General features: G+C 40.4%; 2 protein-coding genes across 10 annotated transcripts in view; both read left to right on the top strand.

Annotated features, from left to right (window-relative positions):
• Positions 1-20,388, top strand: part of zfhx2 (zinc finger homeobox 2) — an 88,204-nt gene extending 67,816 nt beyond the window's left edge. For 7 of the 9 annotated variants that reach the window (XM_061805261.1, XM_061805259.1, XM_061805264.1 and 4 more), the window contains one exon: positions 740-4,707. In XM_061805261.1, the coding sequence (XP_061661245.1) occupies positions 740-1,180 (441 nt within the window). In that variant the 3' untranslated portion in view covers positions 1,181-4,707. Of the gene's footprint in view, positions 1-739; positions 4,708-15,926; positions 16,044-19,707 lie in introns of those variants that run through there. The other 2 variants (XR_009792727.1, XR_009792728.1) reach the window with 2 other exon arrangements.
• Positions 20,389-20,502: 114 nt separating this feature from the next.
• LOC133492700 (cystatin-B-like) lies at positions 20,503-21,657 on the top strand. The gene is made up of 3 exons (XM_061805268.1): positions 20,503-20,651; positions 20,734-20,835; positions 21,447-21,657. The coding sequence occupies exons 1-3, from the start codon at positions 20,586-20,588 to the stop codon at positions 21,573-21,575; spliced, it is 297 nt and encodes a 98-aa protein (XP_061661252.1). The 5' UTR covers positions 20,503-20,585; the 3' UTR covers positions 21,576-21,657.
• The last annotated feature ends 1,528 nt before the right edge of the window (positions 21,658-23,185 follow it).

Genomic DNA, 23,185 nt, shown 5'->3' with positions numbered 1-23,185 from the left:
CCCATTCCACAGGCAGTGAGCCCATAGGAAGTGGGACCCATGTTGTTTTTTCCAAATGGGCCCCAAAGGTGCAGGCCCGGCCACTAAGCGGTTGCCGTCGTTCTGGGCCTCACTCAAGAGGGCGGTGCACTCGAGTCATGTAAGTGGAAAAATGTAACCAAGGTGTTCAGAAAAGAATGAGGGTAAAATGGATCATGTACCCAAATATGCGTCAAGGAGGGCATCCAGCGTAAAAGTGTGCCAAACAAATATATGCGTTCATCTATGATGACACGCTGTGGCGACCCCTAACGGGACAAGCCAAAAGGAAAAGAAGAAAACAGTCTGCTAAAAATCCAGTTGCTTGTCAATTTGCACCAAAAATTTTCATGCCTTTTTTCTTATTGTTGATGAACAAGAATTTGATAAATAAAACAGATTTATTAAAATGAAACAAACTGCTCATGTTAGTGAAGGGTCTTTTGTATTCATAATTGCTCTTTACCATGCAAAGACAGTTAATCCTCGATCCGATAGATTTTTAAGACTCGAATACTGAATTACTCAAGTACAACAGCCCGGCATTTAACGCCGGACCTACTCAAATTGCTCCTCCAAATTAGAACGTTGCATCTCAAATGAGTAGTTAGGAAAACTGATCCTCAAAGGAAAATAAAATATTTCAGTTCTAGAAATACCAACCCACTGTTCATAAACCCTTTCCTTTTGGCCTCTCTTTCTATCTACCACACACTCCCAGGGTTCTCAAGCCGGTGGTGGGAAGGTGTTCATGACCTCAGGAAGTTACCTCCAGTACAATGCTCTCAAAGCCAACCGTCCCATCCTGCCCAAACCTGTTCAGCTCACGATCACAGAGTCTCCTACTTCTCCCGCGACCGGTCATGCGTCACCCAACGAGACCCTGACGGGCTGCTGTGAGGTCTGCAAGGTCTCCTTTGAATCACGGGCAGCGGCAAGGGCCCATGTCTTCTCGTCGCTTCACCTTGCCAAGCTGCGGACCACTAACTTTGGGCAGCCCACAGCGCTCAACAGGAACGAAACTGGCAACAGAGGGTCGGGCGGCGTCAACCTCAGTTTGCAGGTCTGTCAATCGTCTTCTACTGGAACCGGCTCCAGTGCCAGTTCCGGAGGCATAGTTGTTATCGAGTTGCCTCCATCCGCAGCCACCAGCAACAGTTAAAAAAGAAGAAAAAAAAAAACAGATCAGATCAGGATTGGTCTGCACACTAACTATTTGGACCCGTTTGGGCTCCTCCAATTTTAATAAACTCGTTTGAGCACTATTTCTCACCTAACTTAATTTTTGGTTTTGAAGTTGGCTTTTCCTCCCTTTCATGCAATATCCCATTTTCAACCTTTTTGATGACTCAAATGGATATGTTCGTCAAGTTCACAGTGAATCCACACCAAACAGTTCTCATGCTGCTGCTGAGTTCATCAATTTGCTGAGAGTGTTGGATAATACTTCAAGTCATCTCACCTTTCACCCAAACATATTTAATTTCAATGATCCTCTTACAAAACCCTAAAGGGACTCCGCTTTCCAGGCTTGAACTGAAGAGACTGATACTGTTTCTCTGCCATGTTGGAATAACATGAAATACTCGCAGTAATAACTCCCACTTTCCTCATGTTGAATATTTTTTTTTGGGGGGGGGGTGCTTTCACCTCCAGGGCAAATATTGCTTGTGTATTACATGAATGGACTGAACAAATGTAACATCTGTGTTAAGTCTCACTTTTATTCTTTTGCTAAAGGATGTGATTTGAGGAGTGTTCAGTGTACATAATTTGGGATAAAGTAGAGGTACTCTAGAACGAATAGGGCTTTTATACCCTACCCCCCTATCCCATGTTTATAGTTTTCATGACAATCCAGACAAAACAGGTTATATAAATAGCGAGGAATCTTGGCATACCGCACTTTGACACATATTACATTGAAATGTTTTTAAGCATTCTGATGAGAGTGTCTTTTTATGGAAAGATGCATTCATGCATGTTGGATGCCTTAATATAAATTGTGGTTTTTATGGGTTTTTTTTCTTGATAGTCTCTTCAGTCACACTTTAGGTGTAAGCATAATATTGTTCAAGAAACTTACAGGGATGAAAGTGAAATCAATTGCTGTTCCCAATTTTTAATGCACAGGTGTGGTGGAGTTTTGTGAATGTCATTCTTTTGCTCTCACGTGAGTAGACCCTGCCTGTTAAATCGTAACCAGCTTTTTCTCGGCCAAGGAAATAGTCTGATCCTGTGTTGGTGCCAAAAAAAATGATCCTGTGGGTTTATATTCCCCGCCCTAATGAAATATACAACCACTACTCACAAAAAGGTTACGATAGTCGTATCAGTTGAAATTTCAGGACTATAACCTTTTCCAGGTGATCTTTTGACCTTTTCTGAACTTTTGATCACGTCAAACTATTAGCATTTTAGAACTTTTTTGACAACTTGCCGTTTTCTAACAAGGACCTGAACAAGGTATGTGTGATCTAGGAACTGACTAATACATTTCCTGATTTAATTAGATTTGGTATTTAAACAATAGTCTTCATTGTGCTAATAACATGTTGACATCAGGAGACCAACATCACATGAACGCATAGTAACCTGCACAGTGCATTTCACCAAAAGTCCGTTGTTCTCAGTTCTACAAAACACGATTATGTGGATAGGTGCTACATGCATACTCGTGTTGTTTTTAATATATATACAGTATATTTCCTTCTTAAAAATAATTTGACGTTTACAGACAGTAAACAGACAGCAAACGCACAACACACATTCATACGTTTGTATCCTAAACTGTCGAAAAGCCTGTCACTGGCGGCCGATTTCGATCGGCGGCCGGGTTGGATGGACCTATCAAACACCGTTAGTCTTGTAATATAAAACACAGCAAACAACACATACATGTAAAAATAGCGATGGGAGGATATGGTCAAAGTGCAATACTAGGCTTAAACTTACCACTTATGAAGTGATCGCTGCACACACGACTTGAAACTGTGGGACGAGTGAGATCTCCGCGCGAGATATTACTGAGCCACTTCGCTTCCCGTTTGCTCAACATTTCTTCTGTTTGGGGTCGTTTTCTAACAAGGACCTGAACAAGGTATGTGTGATCTAGGAACTGGCAAATACATTTCCTGATTTAATTAGATTTGGTATTTAAACAATAGTCTTCATTGTGCTAATAACATGTTGACATCAGGAGACCAACATCACATGAACACTACCTTGCCACTGTGAGGGTTCAAACAAGATATTCTCAGAGGGAAGTGGCCACTGATTCTCAGACTGTCAAAGAATGTCATCAACAGCTTTTAACACATTGAGAGACTGGAAGAGTCACTGAAAGTAATAGAAGCAGACATCCTTGAAATTTCATGGCTCAAACGCCTCAGGTAAATTTTACTTTTCAGCACCTTGTTAGCGAACACCAGGTTCTGCAAACATTTTTGAAAGTGAACAGTTTGTGACATTTACCTTCAAGTTAAGAAAAGGTAAAATAAACTTCAGTTGTAAAAGTTATTCTGCATTTTAGGTCAATCTAGAAATTTAATCCAAAAATCCCACAATACGTTACTTTTTGTGAGTAGTGTTCATCTCATTTTAAACTAAGATGGCTTCAAAATGTAAACGCTTATTGAATAAATGTATTAAGCATTTGTTAGCACGAAAGATCCCACTGACTAGCTTGGCAAGCTAGATGGTTATTCAGTTTTTCCCCACCAACGCTTTAGTTACTAATGCTGGTAATGCCCGTGCCGTGAAATGCGACGTTATAGGTGCAAACCAAACAAGGGAGGAAATTGGCTTTCGCAAATATCCTGAAGGCCACTTGTGTATACTTCATTCCAGCGATGTATTCTGTTGACTGAGAACTAATCAGATGGTGCTGTGTTAAAGGACACACAACTCACTAAAGAGCTTTTTCCTTCCATTTGAATTTGTATATTGTTACTATGGTTAGTTTTAACTAAATTGCAAAACTAAAATGTTTTTGTACAAGATATGTGATATTCCAAAGTAATTTTTTTGGGGGGAGGGGGGTGAGGGGCTTTCAGTCAATTAAAAATATAACCAAAAAGCAATCAAGAGGTGTTCACAAATGCAAACTATAAAGGACATCCCACAGCTTCACTCTTGCACTAGTCCACTATATTTGCACAAGCTACAGACATTTCAAAAATGGACATAGCCATGGATGCAATGTGATAAGTGACTTGGCGTGTCTTGAAACAAAAAGGGTGGCAGTGTTCCTTATAACTTTTAAAAAAAAATGTTTGTCTGGGAATCATCTTTTATGTGAATCAAGGATCTGAGTGCTCGGATGTCAAGACTGGGATATACACAGACAAACAAATGTGGAGTTGCACTGTCCAAATGAAATAGGTTTTTAAGGAGATATGCTTTTATTATCTTACATTTCATCATCAATTTGATTATCACTTGTTATAACTGTACTACTACTTATTCAATTTACCATTACTACTCATGCTGTTTTTATTATTCAATTTTGTTTTCATGCCACCTCTATGCTCAGACTGAGTATGGTATTCCTCTGAATATTGATCAATAATAGTGGCAGTGTTATATATTGTTAAACCTATAATTAGTCCCCCCCCTTACTCTACTTTTTTTTGTCTCCATTATGCTTTATTTGAGCTACAGAAAAATAAAATCTGTTGAACATGGAAACATATAGTTGACCTGTTTTTTTTTTTTTTTTTTTCCCAAAAACAGTTCCCCTTCAAATGGGAGATTTGATTTTGATCAGACTTTACCCTAAAATCTTCAAAAGCAAGATCTGGACAAAATCTTCTGTACCCATTTCAAATATTTTTGTGTCATGTTGGCAAAATGCGACAATGTAATGGCCAAATCATTCAGCATTTCTGTAAAAAATGTTGGTTATGAACAAAGGAAGGCAACGACCAAGGTTTAGTCTGGTGGCCATGCCAATTTTTGATATCCGATTCTTTGATTCTTTTCTTCAATGAGCAGGATGAAAAGAACAATTTGAACCAAGTATAAAGAGTCAAACTGTAAGGCTTGAGCTTAGGTCTTCGACACAGAACTCAAAGTGCTCCGGTGCAAAAGACCCCGTAAGTTAAGGGCGATGGCCGTAGTCTTTTTGTAGTGGAGTCTCTGTCTCCTGTCGCCTTTGTGTGATGTGATATAATTTGTGATTGTTGTTCTGTGCAACTGTTTTGTTTAATCTGCAGTCCCCCGGCCGCAAATTGTCAAGTCCATAGTAATAGTCCATATATACATGGATATAGGGGCCAATGAAAAAAAAAAACTCACATTTTGCAAATGTATGCTTCCCGAGTGGTTATGAAAAAGCTGTACACTTTCATTACACAATGCCACTGCCACCTACTGGTGATAAAAGTGTAGCCTACACTTTTATTCCAAACTTAAGTGTACGTATGACGGCACATAGTGACTGACGCTCATGAGTTTACATACCCTGGCAGAATTGTATTTATTTTTTTAAATTACTGATTGAACAACAATCATTTTAATTTCTTCCTTCGTGGTTACGTTTTTTAGATAATTTGATAATGCTTTTCTGGAATGCTTAATTTGAATTCCTTCAAAATAAAGTTAGCGTTTCACCTGCTCCTTCATGTTTTCTTTAAAGAATTGGACCCGTCTGACAAATTCTGCCTGGGTAATCAAACATTCAAGGGCAACTGTTTTCTTATTTGCTAAATATAATTAGGGTGTATTTAAAAAAAAAAAAAAAAAAGAATAAGTGCTCAAATCAAGGGCTTAAGTTCAGAATAATTAGTTGAAAACACACCACAGAATCAAGTTCTGATCATATGGATAGAAGCAAACTCATACTTTGTAAAAAATTGTATTATATATAGGTAGGTTTTCCTGAATTTTAAGGAGAGTTTTGCGGGTGCACATTATTTGAGATATTGCAGCAAGTGTAATGTGTACATATAATACAACTACTGCATGTTTGTGAGAATAGCTGGGTGTGCATCTGTAATTGAATTTGGCAAACAAATGTGTATGCAGTGTTAGTGCAACTGCTAATTTTATATATTTTTGAGACTGGCAAGTTCAGATGCTTGGTCTTACAGAATAGAGGAACTGTATGCCTTTGTCCTGGAACAATTTTGCTGTGCAATGGGAGTTTTAAATACTCCCATCGCAAATGCTAAAAATACAACAACAAAAAAACAACACTAACTGTTAGACTGTTTTGTTTTTGTGACAGCTAGAATTTCAAGTATTGGTTGATCTTAATTTGGAAGAGGTAGTAACAAAGAAACATTAAGAGAAATTGGAATCTTATAACTTAAATCTGAAGATTTAACAATTGACCGGAAGCACTTTACAGGTTAGCATTATGCCAAAGAGCATGCAATTGTTTTCTGTACAATGAATGCAAATGTTTTTTTGTTTCACCGATTTTCTGCATACTATATTGCATAATGTGTCATCTATGGATTATTTTGAACCAGACTATCTGTAAATTACTCTTTATCATTGAGTGTTTTTACAGATTTGGGCCCTATCAATGTTAGTTACTGACACTGAAAGGTCTTTTTCCCCATTTTGTGACTCGTGTTAAATTAGTGCTTGACATGAATTTGTATACTTTTGAAAGTTTTTTTGTTGTTTAAAGACGTTCTATTTTCTGAACAAAAGTATGTAGTTCTAAAGTATTCGCATCAGTTCAATATCTTTTTGATTGTTGCTCCAACAATGTAGCATTGATGTTACCACCACTAATCTGAAATTTTTGGAAAATGTCACAGATATAAATGCTTTATTTTTCAATAAGTGATGTGGGTGATCAATTCCAGTTAGTTCTCATGTACTGGAGGAAATATCACAGTCGGGACTGTGTCAAATTGGGGAGAAATTATATGTTGCTCCATGAGATTCTGTGGTTTCTCGACTTTTACACCAAGATGATAAACTAATCCAATAATCGGATTCTTAAAACAATTGTGGTGTTTGAGACGTGCTGATAAATCAGAGGTCTGAAAGTGTATATGTTCGAGTTCCGGCCAAGATTATTGAACATTACCCTTCTGGTTTACCTTTCTTGAGGGTAGCTACGGTAATTTGATTTTTCTTATTTCGAGAGTCTTCTTCTTTTCCTTTCGCCTTGTCCCGTTAGGGGTCGCCACAGCGTGTCATCTTTTTCCATCTTAGCCTATCTTCTGCATCTTCCTCTCTAACCCCAACTGCCCTCATATCTTCCCTCACCACATCCATAAACCTTCTTTTTGGTCTTCCTCTCGCTCTTTTGCCTGGCAGCCACATCCTCAGCACCCTTCCACCAATATACTCACTCTCTCGCCTCTGAACATGTCCAAACCATGGAAGTCTGCTCTCACGAATCTTATCTCCAAAACATCCAACTTTGGCTGTCCCTCTAATGAGCTCATTTCTAATTCTATCCAACCTGCTCACTCCGAGCGAGAACCTCAACATCTTCATTTCTGCTACCTCCAGTTCTGCTTCCTGTTGTTTCTTCAGTGCCACCGTCTCTAATCCGTACATCATGGCCGGCCTCACCACTGTTTTGTAAACTTTGCCCTTCGTCCTAGCAGAGACTTTTCTGTCACATAACACACCAGACACCTTCCGCTAGCTGTTCCAACCTGCTTCGACCCGTTTCTTTACTTCCTTACCACACTCACCATTGCTCTGGATTGTTGACCCTAAATATTTGAAGTTGTCCACCCTCACCATCTCTTCTCCCTGTAGCCTCAGTCTTCCGCCTCCACTTTTCTCATTCACGCACATATATTCTGTTTTACTTCGGCTAATCTTCATTCCTCTCCTTTCCAGTGCATGTCTCCATCTTTCTAATTGTTCCTCTGCATGCTCCCTGCTTTCACTGCATATCACAATATCAACTGCGAACATCATGGTCCAAGGGGATTCCAGTCTAACCTCATCTGTCAGCCTATCCATTACCACTGCAAACAGGAAGGGGCTCAGAGCTGATCCCTGATGCAGTCCCACCTCCACCTTCAATTCCTCTGTCACACCTAAGGCACACCTCACCATTGTTCTGCTGCCATCATACATGTCCTGGACTATTTTAACATACTTCTCTGCCACACCAGACTTACGCATGCAGTACCACAGTTCCTCTCTTGGTACTCTGTCATAGGCTTTCTCTAGATCCACAAAGACACAATGTAGCTCCTTCTGACCTTCTCTGTACTTTTCCACAAGCATCCTCAAGACAAATAATGCATCTGTGGTACTCTTTCTAGGCATGAAACTATACTGTTGCTCGCAGATACTTACTTCTGTCTTGAGTCTAGCCTCCACTACTTTTTCCCATAACGTCATTGTGTGGCCCATCAACTTTATTCCTCTATAATTCCCACAGCTCTGAACATCGCCTTTGTTCTTAAAAATGGGAACTAGAACACTTTTCCTCCATTCTTCAGGCATCTTTTCGCCCGCTAGTATTCTCTTGAATAAGTTAGTCAAAAACTCCACAGCCATCTCTCCAAATTGCTTCCATACCTCCACCGGTATGTCATCAGGACCAACTGCCTTTCCATTTTTCATCCTTTGTAGTGCCTTTCTGACTTCCCCTTTACTAATCATTGCCACTTCCTGGTCCTTCACACTTGCCTCTTCAACTCTTCCTTCTCTCATTTTCTTCATTCATCAACTTCTCAAAGTATTCTTTCCATCTATTTAGTACACTACTGGCACCAGTGAACACATTTCCATCTCTATCCTTAATCACCCTTACCTGCTGCACATCCTTCCCATCTCTATCCCTCTGTCTGGCCAACCTGTAGAGATCCTTTTCTCCTTCTTTCGTGTCCAACCTGGTGTCTTCATATGCCTCTTGTTTAGCCTTTGCCACCTCTACCTTTGCCCTACGTCGCATTTCGATGTACTCCTTTCGCCTCTCCTCAGTCCTCTCTGTGTCTCACTTCTTCTTCGCTAATTTCTTTACTTGGATAACTTCCTATTTTTTTGCGGTTCCACCACAAAGTCTCCTTCTCCCCTTTCCTACCAAAAGACACACCAAGTACTCTCCTGCCTGTCTCTCTGATAACCTTGGCTGTCGTAGTCCAGTCTTCCGGGAGCTTCTGCTTTCCATCGAGAGCCTGTCTCACCTCACCGCACAACATTCTTCCTTTCTCAGCTTCCACCACATGGTTCTCTGCTCTACCTGTGTCTTCTTAATGTTCCTACCCACCACCACCAGAGTCATCCTGCACACCACTATCCTATGCTGTTGAGCTACTCTCACCTACCACTACTTTACAACAGTAATCTCCTTCAGATTACATCGTCTACCCAAAATATAATCCACCTGCGTGCTTCTACCTCCGCTCTTGTCGGTCACTTTATGTTCCTCCCTCTTCTGGAAATAAGTGTTCACTATAGCCATCTCCATCCTTTTTGCGAAGTCCACCACCATCTGTCCCTTAAAGTTCCTTTCCTGGATGCCGTACTTACCCATCACTTCTTCATCGCCCCTGTTTCTTTACCAATATGTCCATTACAATCTGCACCAATCAAAACTCTCTCCCTGTCTGGGATGCTCAGAACTACTTCATCTAGTTCCTTCCAGAATTTCTCTTTCAACTCTAGGTGACATCCTACCTGTGGGGCATAGCCGCTAAACACATTATACATAACACCCTCAATTTCAAATTTTAGTCTCATCACTCGATCTGATACTCATTTCACCTCCAAGACATTCTTAGCCAGCTCTTCCTTTAAAATAACCCCTACTCCATTTCTCTACTCTGTGGTAGAATAATTTAAACCCTGCTCCTAAACTTCTAGCCTTACTACCTTTCCACCTGCTCTCTTGGATGCACAGAATATCAACTTTTCTCCTAATCATCATGTCAATCAACTCCTGGGCTTTTCCTGTCATAGTCCCAACATTCAAAGTCCCTAATCCTTCAGTCGTAGGATCTGTACATTCCTCTTTTCTTCTGACGACTGATCCGGTTTCCTCCTCTTCTTTGTCTTTGACCCACAGTAGCTGAATTTCCACCGACGCCCTGCAGGTTAGCTGTGCCGGGGGCGGGCGTTGTTAAGCCGGGCCACGACCGATCCTGTATGGGATTCTTTCGATGAACGCTCATATTTGTTTGGACAGTTTTTACGCCGGATGCCCTTCCTGACGCAACCCTCTGCATTTATCCGGGCTTGGGACCGGCCTACAGATTGCACTGGTTTGTGCCCCCACAGGGCTGCATTTTTCTTATTTCTTATTTCTAGAGTAAAATTTTAAAATGAGAGAGTCTATCATTTGGAGCGATTTTTGCGTTTTAATAGGATAATTAAAAATAGTTTGTGGTAACTCTAATTTTCACTGTAGCTATACAGATGCCCTAAAAGTGAGAAGCCACTGCTTTTCCAGTCTTTTTCTTTTTCCAGTATTGGTACGTTATTTAAAATTACCTCATAAATTTTGCTGAAATGTCAATGCCTGAATATTTTGTATTCCTAAATCAAAATGAGAAAGTTTGGATTTTGGTCCCCATGAATCCATGAGATAGTCGTTATAGTGAGTATTATCTTTATCTTGCCTAATTCATGGCAGATTCTGATAAATGCAAAATGTCTTGCTAAAAAAAACTTTTTGAAGTGATGCCTCGGGTTCTTGTGGATAAAGGATAAAATCTCCACAAAGATTGTTTTGTTCTGACAGTAGTACAGATATCTTTAATATTAGTCTTGTGCTGTATTGGTATTGCCAGTGGTTCGATAAATAGTGCCAATAGCACTGGTGAGAGTGGGCCTCCTTGTCTAGTTTGTCTTTGTAAAGTGAAACTGTGGTGTGGCCCCATTTCTGGTGACAGCTGCTTTGGGTGAGTTGGATAATGCGATCCAGTGAATATATGAGTCACAAAGGCCAAATTTGTGAAATACTGTAACCCCTGGTTTTTCGCGGTTAATTGGTACCAAACCTACCCTGAAAAGTGAAAAACCTCAAAGTATGTGTAAATGGTGTTTTTTTTTTTTTTTTTTTTTCAAATTTAATTATTTTATTTTCTTCATAGGTCCTTGTCGTCTTACTGTGGATGCCGCATTATACCCTATCAATGCAGCTACCTGCTACAGTACTTTTATTTTTTTATTTTTTTTTTTTTTGCTTCATTGGTTCAGGTCGTCGCGCCAGGGATGGCGCATTGGTGGGGGGGCTATCCGCGATGCACTGAACCCACAATAGGTGATCCGCGAAGTAGAGAGAGATTACTTTACATCAAAAAGAAAAAAAACGTTAACTTTGTCAAAAGATTTTTCTGCATCAAGTGACAAGACAATGGATTTTAAATTGACTTTGAGATATCCCCTCTATGAGCCATCACATTATCTTTGTGGAGGGTATTGTGTGTCCTAATGATCCGAGAAGCGAATTTGCCTGGGATATCATTCCTCTGGTACAATTACCGAAGGTAAAGGCGCGGCTCCATATATCCCTATGAATGAGTAAAAGTAATGAATTGATACTTCCTACGGATTGCCTTGGAACATCTGGCAGAATCCCCTGTCAATTTTGACCTGTGGGACTCCTGAGGCAATTGATGGGTACCGGATGCCAAGCGAGATGCAACTTTGATGCAAAAAACTTTGGTGTCACTGACGCAAAAACTCGACATGGAAGGAGTTTGGTGAGGCCACGGACAAAGACTTCAAGACGGCTTCAAGGAAATTCTGCTCCACCATCCGGCATCTCAGGACAGGGAACCATTGCACCATCAACACTGTGTATAGTGAGAATGAGGCTCTGCACACCTCGACTCGGGACATTGTGAGTCGGTAGGGAGAATAATTCGAAGACCTCTTAAGTTCCACAGACACGTCTTCCCATGAGGAAGCAGAGACTGGGTTCCCTGAGGGAGCCTCTCCAATCTCTGGGGCTGAGGTCACCAAGATGGTTAAAAAGCTCCTCGCTGTGAGGGTCCTGAGGCCAAGATGATGCTGTTGTCAATTATGAAGTACTGTGACAAACTAATAGAGGGCAGTGTCTACCAGAGGGATTTACAGCACTTCATATATCCTGACTTGGCTTCAAGACAAAGGACCTTGGTGATATTCATGATTCTATTGTTATAAATACAGAAACTTCTCAATTTCATTGGAATGTCAATTCACAGCGAAAATCACAGTAAAAATCAAACTCAGAATAAATTAAAGGTTAATCCAAATTGATGAGGCAGAAATAGAGCACCTCAAAATACTTAGTGATATCCAGTCTAAAGTACAAGTTCAAAAGCCATTAGTAATGGAAGTCGAACTTCAAAAATCCTCATGAGAGAGTATGTTAACCCCCAAAATGCTCGACCTGAAGCAAAAAGAGATCTCAAAAAGAGCCCTTGTTTGCCGTGTTGTATGATAAATGGATCAAACAAAGTAGAGTTACACGCTTCTCACTCAAAGTTTGAGTGTTCTGAAGAGGACCTGTCACATGATGGACACTATGGAAAAGCTAGAGGCTCAAGTTAAAGATATATATGAAAATATCCTTATACGGTTATCACCATCTCCCGATAGACAAAAAATCAATTCCTACTCAGCAGTACAGTAACTGCAGATGTGATAAATACTATTTGCACGAGTGAAATGGGACAAGAATAATTCAACGTTAAAGGAGAAAATGCAAGACTGCATCTGGTGCTTGATGGAGAATATGAAGTTTGTTTTCAAAACGAAACATAGGCATTTTTTTCAATTTACGAAACTCGCGCCAAAATTATCCAGTTCCGAATAGATATGCTCATTCTATATTCAGTGTCTCTGCCTCAAAATCCTCTTTTTGTAGTCACCAGTCACGATGTTGATCAGAGCAACAAAACATCATACCAAAAAGAGCATACTGCATTGCCCAGTTTGCTGGGAAAAAAAGTGGAAATACAAATGGAAAAGGAAATTGCTGAAACACAATGGCAAGAACTGAAAAGACTGGAAAATCACCCAGATGTTCAAGTGATGATTGCTAATATGAAAGCTTATTCTGAAGCAGACTCGGGTGAGGTGCATTGATTGGGTGAAGTGAGTCCACCTCCCTCAGTGTTTAGTGAGAAGAAAAAGTCAGGGGAAGAAAAATGTAATCCATTGATATTGAACAACCAGTCATTGTTTTATCAAAGTTTCAGTAGTACAATAATTGCATGACACAAAGACTCTCACGAGACTTCCACCACCTGAGCCATCAGTCTTCTCAGGGGACCCACTCACGTTTATACAGTAGTAGTTTCAAAGCACTCAGAACGGAAATGCACAAATCCATCTGTCAGATTGTTTTATCTTCAGAATTACATTGATGTAATTCTTATTATGGCTGTGAATAATGTACTGTCCGTGGGATTGCCGTGTTGTGTACAATGACGAGGAGATCCAGCCATTGAGAACAACAGAAGTTTTCAAATGTTTCCTACGATGATCACAAAACTGCAAGATCTCCTATCATTGATATAAATATTAACTGCATTTTCTTTTGACTATGGACCTCGTGTGTCTTGGTGTTGTAAAGCGAATGCTGTTTCTTGACTCGAGGACCACATATATGCCGTGTCTCTGCACGTCAAAAAGCAACAATATCTGATAACCTTGTTACCCTTTCAGGGAAAATGCCTAGTGAATTTGCGCACTAACCAAGACCCCTGTTGGAAGTTGACCGATGGAAAGCCACAGAGTTCCATCAGTTCCTGTTGTATACTGGACCTGTAGTATTACGTGGTGTTGTATCAAATGATACAGTACATACGAACATTTTGTCACTCTCAGCATTGCAATATCAATCGTATTGAACTCCTGTAGAGACGAAAGAGAAGCTTATTTAGAGTATGCACTGGAGCTGTTGACCTACTTGTTACACAAATCCATGGATATTTATGGTAAAGCATTCACAGTATACAATGGGCACAACCTTCTACATTTATACGAAGACGTAACTGAGGAACATTTTGTGAACTTTTTTGAAAAGCCATGTGACTCAAAACTGATTAGTGTAGTGTATTCGCACAACGAAGTGGAGAATCGTGGAAGAAGGTTGTTGACGAAACAAGATATGAAAAGGAAAGTGGCATGCCTTCCCTATCATCATGGATTAGTCATACTTCCTCTTTTGTATGGTATGGAAAGACTAATATGAAAATGTGAGTTCAGTGATATTTGGCATGGCTTGTTTATATTTTTCAACAATCTATGACCAATTTCTTTAATAATTGATTTAAAAAATAACAAACTTGGAGACCAAAATCCACGATTGTGCGGGGCTGCCAACGGTAAACCACAAATGGACAAGGGCCGACTTTGTGTATGTGTATATGTATGTATAGATACACACGCACACAATCCAAGTCAGGGGTCACCAACCTTTTTGAGGGTGAAGACTACTTCGTGAGTGCTGAATGTATGAAGGGCTACATGAACTGTTTGCGACAAAAACATCATCCATCCCAGTCTGTCTGATCGCCATCCAGGCCACCCAAAGTGAGGAGCTTTGATGAGCAGTTCAGGAGGTCAGGTGGACGTCCACGAGGAGGGTCCCAATGGGAAACCAGGAACCAAACAGGATCATGTGACTGCTGCGAACAAAGCACCACGAAGCGGCTGGTCGAGAACCGCCGAGGTGTGGTCGAGAAGCAGAGGGCACTGGTCGAGAACCGCCAAGGCATCTTCAAAAGGTGGCAGTTACTGCTGGTCAAGCACCGCCAAGTCATGGTCAACAGGCGGCTGCTGCTGATTGAGCACTCCTGAGGCATGAATGAGAGACGACTCTGTGTCTGCTGGTGCCTGCTTAGCCTGCTGCCATCAAGGGTTGTTTGGAGTGGATACGAGAGGGCCAGAGTGCACAGGGACTCGGGAAAGTGAACTGGGAGACATGGGTGGTATACAGCAAGTTGACTCACAGGCAGATTTTGCTTAGTGTGACTTGGGCAGAGTGAAGCGGGAGGTATAAAGCTGACCTCTACATGGATGCCTCCACTTACCACCTCATGAGGATCCTAGATAAATGGTGAAACGGATGCCCCAGAAAAGGTCGGGGGACGAGGACAAATTGACAAGGACTAAATATATGGGGGGGAGGTTTGATACCTAGTAACAAGACTTTACTTATACTTCGCCATACCGGTCAACTTTTCAGAGCGCCAACTTGTATAAACTACCAAAAAAATCCTTATAGAGAGCAAAAAATCCTTATAACATACAGAAGCAAATTATATTTCAAAATAACTGAGGGGAAAAAACACAGTTTTTCAATGATTTTTATTATAGATCTCCATCATGATAATATCTGAAGTTAATGTCTAATTCTACTAAGTAGAATGATCAAAAAGATGTCTATTTATCAGCCAGGCTACAATACCTCAGATATTTGTAAGAGATTCACCAGAGAGAATCAGTGATGGGAAAAGAAAAATGTTTTGAAAGATTACACATCTACTGAATGCCAATGATGAATTATATATTTTTAGTGAATAAGGAAGGAGCTAATCTGTATGATAAGGCTCACAAGATATAGATGAACTCACTGACATTAGCTATTGTTCCTATGAAGCCATTCTCAATCTTAGTAAATGTCTACATCTTTTGTGATATACATATGACAACCTTGTGGTGAAAATACAGCATTCAATTATATTATAGTCAGCTGTTATCAAAACACGACAATGAGCTAGAATTCTAGCAAGAGAGCTGCAATGTCAACTACAATAATCCCATGTATTTGTAATGAGGCCCAGGCGGCTAACGAGCAAGCATGCACGCTACATTAGCTATGAGATAAGACAAATTAATTTGAGCCACAAATGATCAAAGTCAAGATAAAAAATGACACTTTTTGTTGCGGTCAAGTAATATCCCCGTACAGCTTCTATCTCGATATGTCAGCATCACCAATAGAGTATCGTTAACGATTTGATCGATTGTGACAGGTAGCCGAGAGCCAGCCAGCAGCTCCTAAGCCACTGCCTCCAAGTTTCCCATGGTAAGGTGTCCGGGTCGGCGGTGCTCGATCCAGGCCAAGGATTTACTGGAAAGTTACCGGAAATGTAAGTATTTTGCTAATCTAAATCATATATATAATAAATATATTAAATAAAAAATATTTCTGTTGTGGCGGCATAATGACACAGCTGTAAAGCGTTGGCTTCACAATTCTGAGGTCGAAGCTGCAATCCCGGCCCCGCCTGTGTGGAGTTTGTAGGTTCTCCCCAAGGCTGCATGGGTTTTCGCCACGCACTCTGGTTTCCTCCCACATTCCAAAAATATCCAACATTAATTGGACACTCTAAATTGCCCCAGGGTGTGATTGTGCGTGCGACAGTTGTCTGTGTCCCTGCGGTTGGCTGACAACCAGTTCAGGGTGTACCCTGCATCCTGCCTGAAGACAGCTTGCATAAGCTCCAGCACTCCCACGACCCTTGTGAGGATAAGTAGCTATGAAGATGAATATTTCTGTTGTGAAAAACTGTGAGGTAGTTTGGAGATGACTCCATGGCTTTTGAAGGTTGTGATGTCAGTTTTTAGAAATAGCATTAAAAAAATAAACTCTAAATTGAATGAACGAAGAGTATAGAATCTTCAAAAAGTTATTTTCTTGTGGCCATATGCATTTAACAAAATGATATGCTATTTATTCCGAACTGTCCCATGTTGTAACCATGAACCAGTGTAATTAAGTAACTTAAATATTAAATACTGCCCAATTAAAACGGATGAATTTTATTTTTATTAATTCCAATATTCCTATTTCCTCGTTCCTTAATTCTTCAACTTGGAAACTGCCGCCATATTCATAGAGAATCACAAATGTCTTAAATGCTGACAGAGGCCTTTAAGACTGAGCATAAAGGAGGTTCAATGGACTAGCAAAAACTGAAGGACCACTGACATTTCATGTTGTTTTTAAACATTTCATTATATAGCATCAAACATGAAACATCCTATTTCCCACCCCTGCATTCACCCTTGCTACACACACCCCACATCCATCCATCCACAACTATTGTGACATACCTTCTATTACTCACAAACATCCAGCAACGCCCTTGAAACTACATTCTTTCTGTCCCTACAGTGCCTTAAAAATATCCATACCCCTGAAGTCTTTCACATTTTGCAACGTTGTATATTCATAGAGAATCACAAATGTCTTAAATGCTGACAGAGGCCTTTAAGACTGAGCATAAAGGAGGTTCAATGGACTAGCAAAAACTGAAGGACCACTGACATTTCATGTTGTTTTTAAACATTTCATTATATAGCATCAAACATGAAACATCCTATTTCCCACCCCTGCATTCACCCTTGCTACACACACCCCACATCCATCCATCCACAACTATTGTGACATACCTTCTATTACTCACAAACATCCAGCAACGCCCTTGAAACTACATTCTTTCTGTCCCTACAGTGCCTTAAAAATATCCATACCCCTGAAGTCTTTCACATTTTGCAACGTTGTATATTCATAGAGAATCACAAATGTCTTAAATGCTGACAGAGGCCTTAAGACTGAGCATAAAGGAGGTTCAATGGACTAGCAAAAACTGAAGGACCACTGACATTTCATGTTGTTTTTAAACATTTCATTATATAGCATCAAACATGAAACATCCTATTTCCCACCCCTGCATTCACCCTTGCTACACACACCCCACATCCATCCATCCACAACTATTGTGACATACCTTCTATTACTCACAAACATCCAGCAACGCCCTTGAAACTACATTCTTTCTGTCCCTACAGTGCCTTAAAAATATCCATACCCCTGAAGTCTTTCACATTTTGCAACGTTGTATATTCATAGAGAATCACAAATGTCTTAAATGCTGACAGAGGCTTTAAGACTGAGCATAAAGGAGGTTCAATGGACTAGCAAAAACTGAAGGACCACTGACATTTCATGTTGTTTTTAAACATTTCATTATATAGCATCAAACATGAAACATCCTATTTCCCACCCCTGCATTCACCCTTGCTACACACACCCCACATCCATCCATCCACAACTATTGTGACATACCTTCTATTACTCACAAACATCCAGCAACGCCCTTGAAACTACATTCTTTCTGTCCCTACAGTGCCTTAAAAATATCCATACCCCTGAAGTCTTTCACATTTTGCAATGTTGTATATTTTATATATCTTATATATTTGACTTACGTAAGTTTATTTCTTTATTTTTTAAGGAGATTGTATGTGATTGGCGAACATCATAGTCTAAGGGGATTCCAATCTAAACTCATCTGTCAGCCTATTCATTACTATCGCAAACAGGAAGGAGCTCAGCGTGGATCCCTGATGCAGTCCCACTTCCACCTTAAATTCTTCTGACACACCAACAACACACCTCACCACTGTTCTGCTGCCCTCATACATGTCCTGTACTATTCTAACATATTTCTCCGCTACACCAGACTTGCCCATCCAGTACCACAGTTCCTCTCTCGGTACTCTGTCATAGGCTTTCTCTAGGTCGACAAAGACACAATGTAGCTCCTTCTGACCTTCTCTGTACTTTTCCACAAGCATTCTTAAGGCAAATAAAGCATACTGTTGCTCGCCGATAGTTACTTCTGTCCCGAGTCTAGCTTCCACTACTCTTTCCCATAACTTCATTGTGTGCCTCATCATCTTGATTCTTCTGTAGTTTCCACAGTTCTGAACATCGCCTTTGTTCTTAAAAATAGGGACTACCTCCACTGGTACATCATCAGGACCAACTGTCTTTCCATTTTTCATTCTGTTGTATGAATGTGAGGGGCGGAGCAGGAGGAGTGAATCTACAGGGAGAAGAGATAGCAAGGTTGGGCGACTACAAATAGTTGGGGTCAACAATACAGAGCAATGGTGAGTGTGGTAAGGAAGAAACGGGTCTAAGCGGGATGGAAGAGTTGGCAGAAGCTGTCTGGTGTTCTATGTGACAGAAGAGTATCCGCTAGGATGAAGGGCAAAGTTTACAAAACAGTGGTGAGGCCAGCCATGATGTACGGATTAGAGACGGTGGCACTGAAGAAACAACAGGAAGCAGAACTTGAGGTAGCAGATATGAAGATGCTGAGGTTCTCGCTTGGAGTGAAAAGGTTGGATAGGATTAGAAACGAGCTCATTAGAGGGACAACCAAAGTTGGATGTTTTGGAGACAAGGTTAGAGAGACCAGACTTTGATGGATTGGACATGTTCAAAGACAAGAGAGTGAGTATGTTGGTAGAATGGTGCTCAGGATGAAGCTGCCAGGCAAAAGAGCGAGAGGAAGACCAAAGAAAAGTTTGATGGATGTTGTGAGGGATGTTTTGAGGACAGTGGGTGTTAAAGAAGAAGATGCACGAGATAGGCTTCGATGGAAAAAGATGACACGCTCTGCAAAATATGCTATTTATTCCACACAGTACCATGTTGTAACCATGAACCAGTGTGATTGAGTAACTAAAGTATTAACTACTCCCCAATTTAAACAGGATGAATCTTATTTTTGTTAATTGCAACATTCCTATATCCTCATTCCTTAATTCTTCAACTTGGAAAGTGCCGCCATATTAAAAGAGAATCACAAATGTCTTAAATGCTGACAGAGGCCTTTAAGACTACGCATAAAGGAGGTTCATTTCCTTATAGTGCCTTAATAAATATTAACACCTCTGAAGTTTTTAACATTTTGTCAAGTTACAATGACAGACGTAAGGTTTTTTTCATGTTTAAAGGCAGGAGCCAGGGTACACCCTTAACTGGTTACCTTTTCGGGCTGCGCGCAGCCAGGCCCCATGGCTGTAGGCCAGCTCAGGGCACCTTCGAACCCTACCTCCAGGCCTGACTCTAGAGAGTGCCCCCGGTGACCTGAGTTCGGGTAAGGGAAACTTGAGTCCATTTCTATCTTTCAACAGAGGTGTAGTTTTGCAATGCCTTGTCTTGTCCCCCATCTAGGACCTGTTTGTCACAGGTGACCCTAACAGGGGCATGAAGCCCCAGACAACTTAATTAGGACACACAAACCATGATTTATTTAGGAGAGGGCTTCCAGGAGGGGCAAGTGACCTTAGACTTCTATAAATGGTGTTTGCTGAAAATGCTGTCTGCTTCCACTACTGAATCAAACCAAAGGAGAAATAATGTAATACGTATCACCACAATAGGCTTGCATATTTTAAAGTCACAACAAATATGCAGTACAAGCATTGTGTGTTAGGGGTGGAAGGTTGCTCAAGAGGAAATGAGATTCCACCGAAGTCACATTTTTATAGACATTGACATAACATTGAAATAACCCAGTTTACAACCACACATCAGACTCTTTTATTTTACCAAAGTGGCTCCAAAGACCAATATATTATAAAACAATTTGGTAAAATGAAACAAAATCTGAAAATATTGTTAAAGAGTAAAATTGTAGAAAATATTAGTATTTGAATATTCATGGTGTATAGTACAACTCATTTCTGTCTCAGTTTAATTAATAACCTCCCCGCCTCCACACGAATGGTCCAGCCCACCAGTCATCGTCACATGATAAATGGTAGTGTTGAAACGATTCACTTGAGTTGAGTTTTTGTACCTCTTGTCTCTGGACTTGCTAGACACCAAGATGATGTGCGGAGGGCTTACCGAGCTTCAAAATGGCAATGATGAGATACAGAAAATCTGCAACATTGTATTGAAATATGTTTTTGTTAATTGTTTTGAAATTACCATTGCAGTACCATTGACAAATCATTAAAACAAATGACTTCCAGGTGAAATCTCAAGCTCAACAAAAAACTGGGAAGACTTACGATGTCTTCATCGCCAAGAGTTACCGATCACAGCCCGTGGCTGGGACCAACTTCTTCATTAAGGTAAGCGCTAGTGTTGTAACACTGCACACACTATAGCTCACTTAATTAGAATATATTTGAATTTATTCGGATGACATACCTAAATAAATTTTGCAACCTAAGCCTGCAGATCACCAGAGGTGAGATTTATGTTCTTAATTTTGGAGTGGTTGTGTGTGAGATTTCATGCGATGTCCCCATTTATTGCATTTTCCAGCAAATAAATCATGATTATTGTCAGATTTAAGAGCCTGACTTTCTATTAAAGGCGAACAGACAAGGCTTCAAGTTTTACTTGGTGCAAGAGGAACGACAGGGCCTCACCATAAATCCAACCAACTCCGACTCGTGTCACCCCTGGAGCTTCTTTTTTATTCACATAAATCACGTGTGTGTGTGTGTGTGTGTGTGTGTGTGTGTGTGTGTGTGTGTGTGTGTCAGTTTTTTAAATCTATTTGCAGCAAAACACCACTAGAATGGAATTTTTTAAAAATAGTTATTTATACTTTACTAAGACACATATATACTGGTCCAGCCCACTTGAGATCAAATTGGGGTGAATGTGTTCTGTGAACTAAAATATATTGAAATCCCTGTTGCCTGGTCTAAACAGTGTTAAACATATGTTACAGGTGCATGTGGGAGGAGACGACTACGTCCACATTCATGTCTTACAAAGTTTGCCACACGTCGGGGCAGGACTAGAGCTGGCCGACATCCAGGAGTCCAAGAGACATGACGATGCCATTGAATACTTCTGAATAACACACTCAGAGTTGTTGTCACTGTTGATCTATGCAGCAACAAGTGCATTGTCAAAAAAATAAAATAAAATACATAATAGTAATGTGTTTTGTATTGTAGACAGGACCATTTTATTGAGGTTGTTTGTGATTTAATAAGTTTGACATTCTTTGTACTATATACATCACAGACTGAAAAAGGAGTATCTATAATAGTGACAGTGACTTTGGTTGGGACTTTGTGGAAAATTTAAATCTAAACAGAATACATGATTTGCAAAGCCTTTTAACCTATATATAATGAATAACTGACAAGTGTAGTTTTTTTGTTTTTTTTTGTTGCAAAGAACTTTTAATGTGATCATGCCTGAATCACTTTCCCAATACAGTAAGATGGGACAGGGATGTTACCACTCTTACTCCACTCTTCCTTTTAATAACACTCCATTCAATAAGCATGTAGGAACTGAGGACAATTGCGAAAGCATTGTTGGTGAAATTCTTTCTCATTTTCGCTTGAAGTACAGCTTCATCTGTTCAACAGTCCGAGGTGTCTGTTGTGATATGTTGCACATCTAAAGCTCCACACATTTTCAGTGGGAGACAGTTCTTGGTCTGCTTGAAGGCAAGTCCACTCTTTTATTATAAAGCCATACTGTTGCAACACTTGCAGAATTTGGCTTTGCATTGGGTTGCTGAAACAAACAGTGAGGTAAGTTAGAGATGGGATGTCCGAAACATCCCATGGACAGGCATAAGTAACACATATGGTGCCTTTCTTGTTATTTTTCATTTTAAGATCTTTTACTAAAAAATTAAACCGAGACCCTGTAGCTCAGTGGTTAGATCACTGGTTTGGTAAACCAGGGGTTGTGGGTTCGTATCCCACTGGGGCCTCCACTCCCTGACAAGGGTTGCGTCAGGAAAGGCATCCAGCGTAAAAAAACAAATTGTGCCAAACATATGTGCGTTCATCTGAGATGACACGCTGTGGTGACCCCGAAAGGGACAAGCTGAAAGAAACTTACTTTTTATTAAAAATTTAAACCCACCGATGCTTTCATTTTACTATCTGTATGATTGCTCATGTGTTTAATGTGAAGGGAAACTCTTAAATATTCCAAATCTTTCTTATACAACATATACACAAGCCCGGATAAATGCAGAGGGTTGCGTCAGGAAGGGCATCCGGCGTAAAAACTGTGTCAAGTCATCTAAAGAATCCCGGGTTAACAACGCCCGCCTAAACTGCAGGGCGTCGTTGGAAATTCAGCTACTGTGGGTCGAAGACAAAGAAGAGGAGGAAACCGGATCCATCGTCAAAAGAAAAAGAGGAATGCACTGAGCCTACAACTGAGTGTAGGGACTTTGAATGTTGGGACTATGATAGGAAAAGCTCAGGAGTTGGTTGACATGATGATTAGGAGAAAGGTTGATATTCTGTGCCTCCAAGAGAGCAGGTGGAAAGGTAGTAAGGCGAGAAGTTTAGGAGCAGGGTTTAAATTATTCGACCACGGAGTAGATGGGAAGAGAAATGGAGTAGGGGTTATTTTAAAGGAAGAGCTTGTTAAGAATGTCTTGGAGGTGAAAAGAGTATCAGATCGAGTGATGAGACTAAAATTTGAAAT

Source organism: Syngnathoides biaculeatus, chromosome 19, assembly GCF_019802595.1.
Source record: "Syngnathoides biaculeatus isolate LvHL_M chromosome 19, ASM1980259v1, whole genome shotgun sequence".
In the NCBI taxonomy this organism is placed as follows: Eukaryota; Metazoa; Chordata; class Actinopteri; order Syngnathiformes; family Syngnathidae; genus Syngnathoides; species Syngnathoides biaculeatus.
Note: the sequence above shows the minus strand (reverse complement) of the source record. Positions and strands in the feature narration are given on the sequence as shown.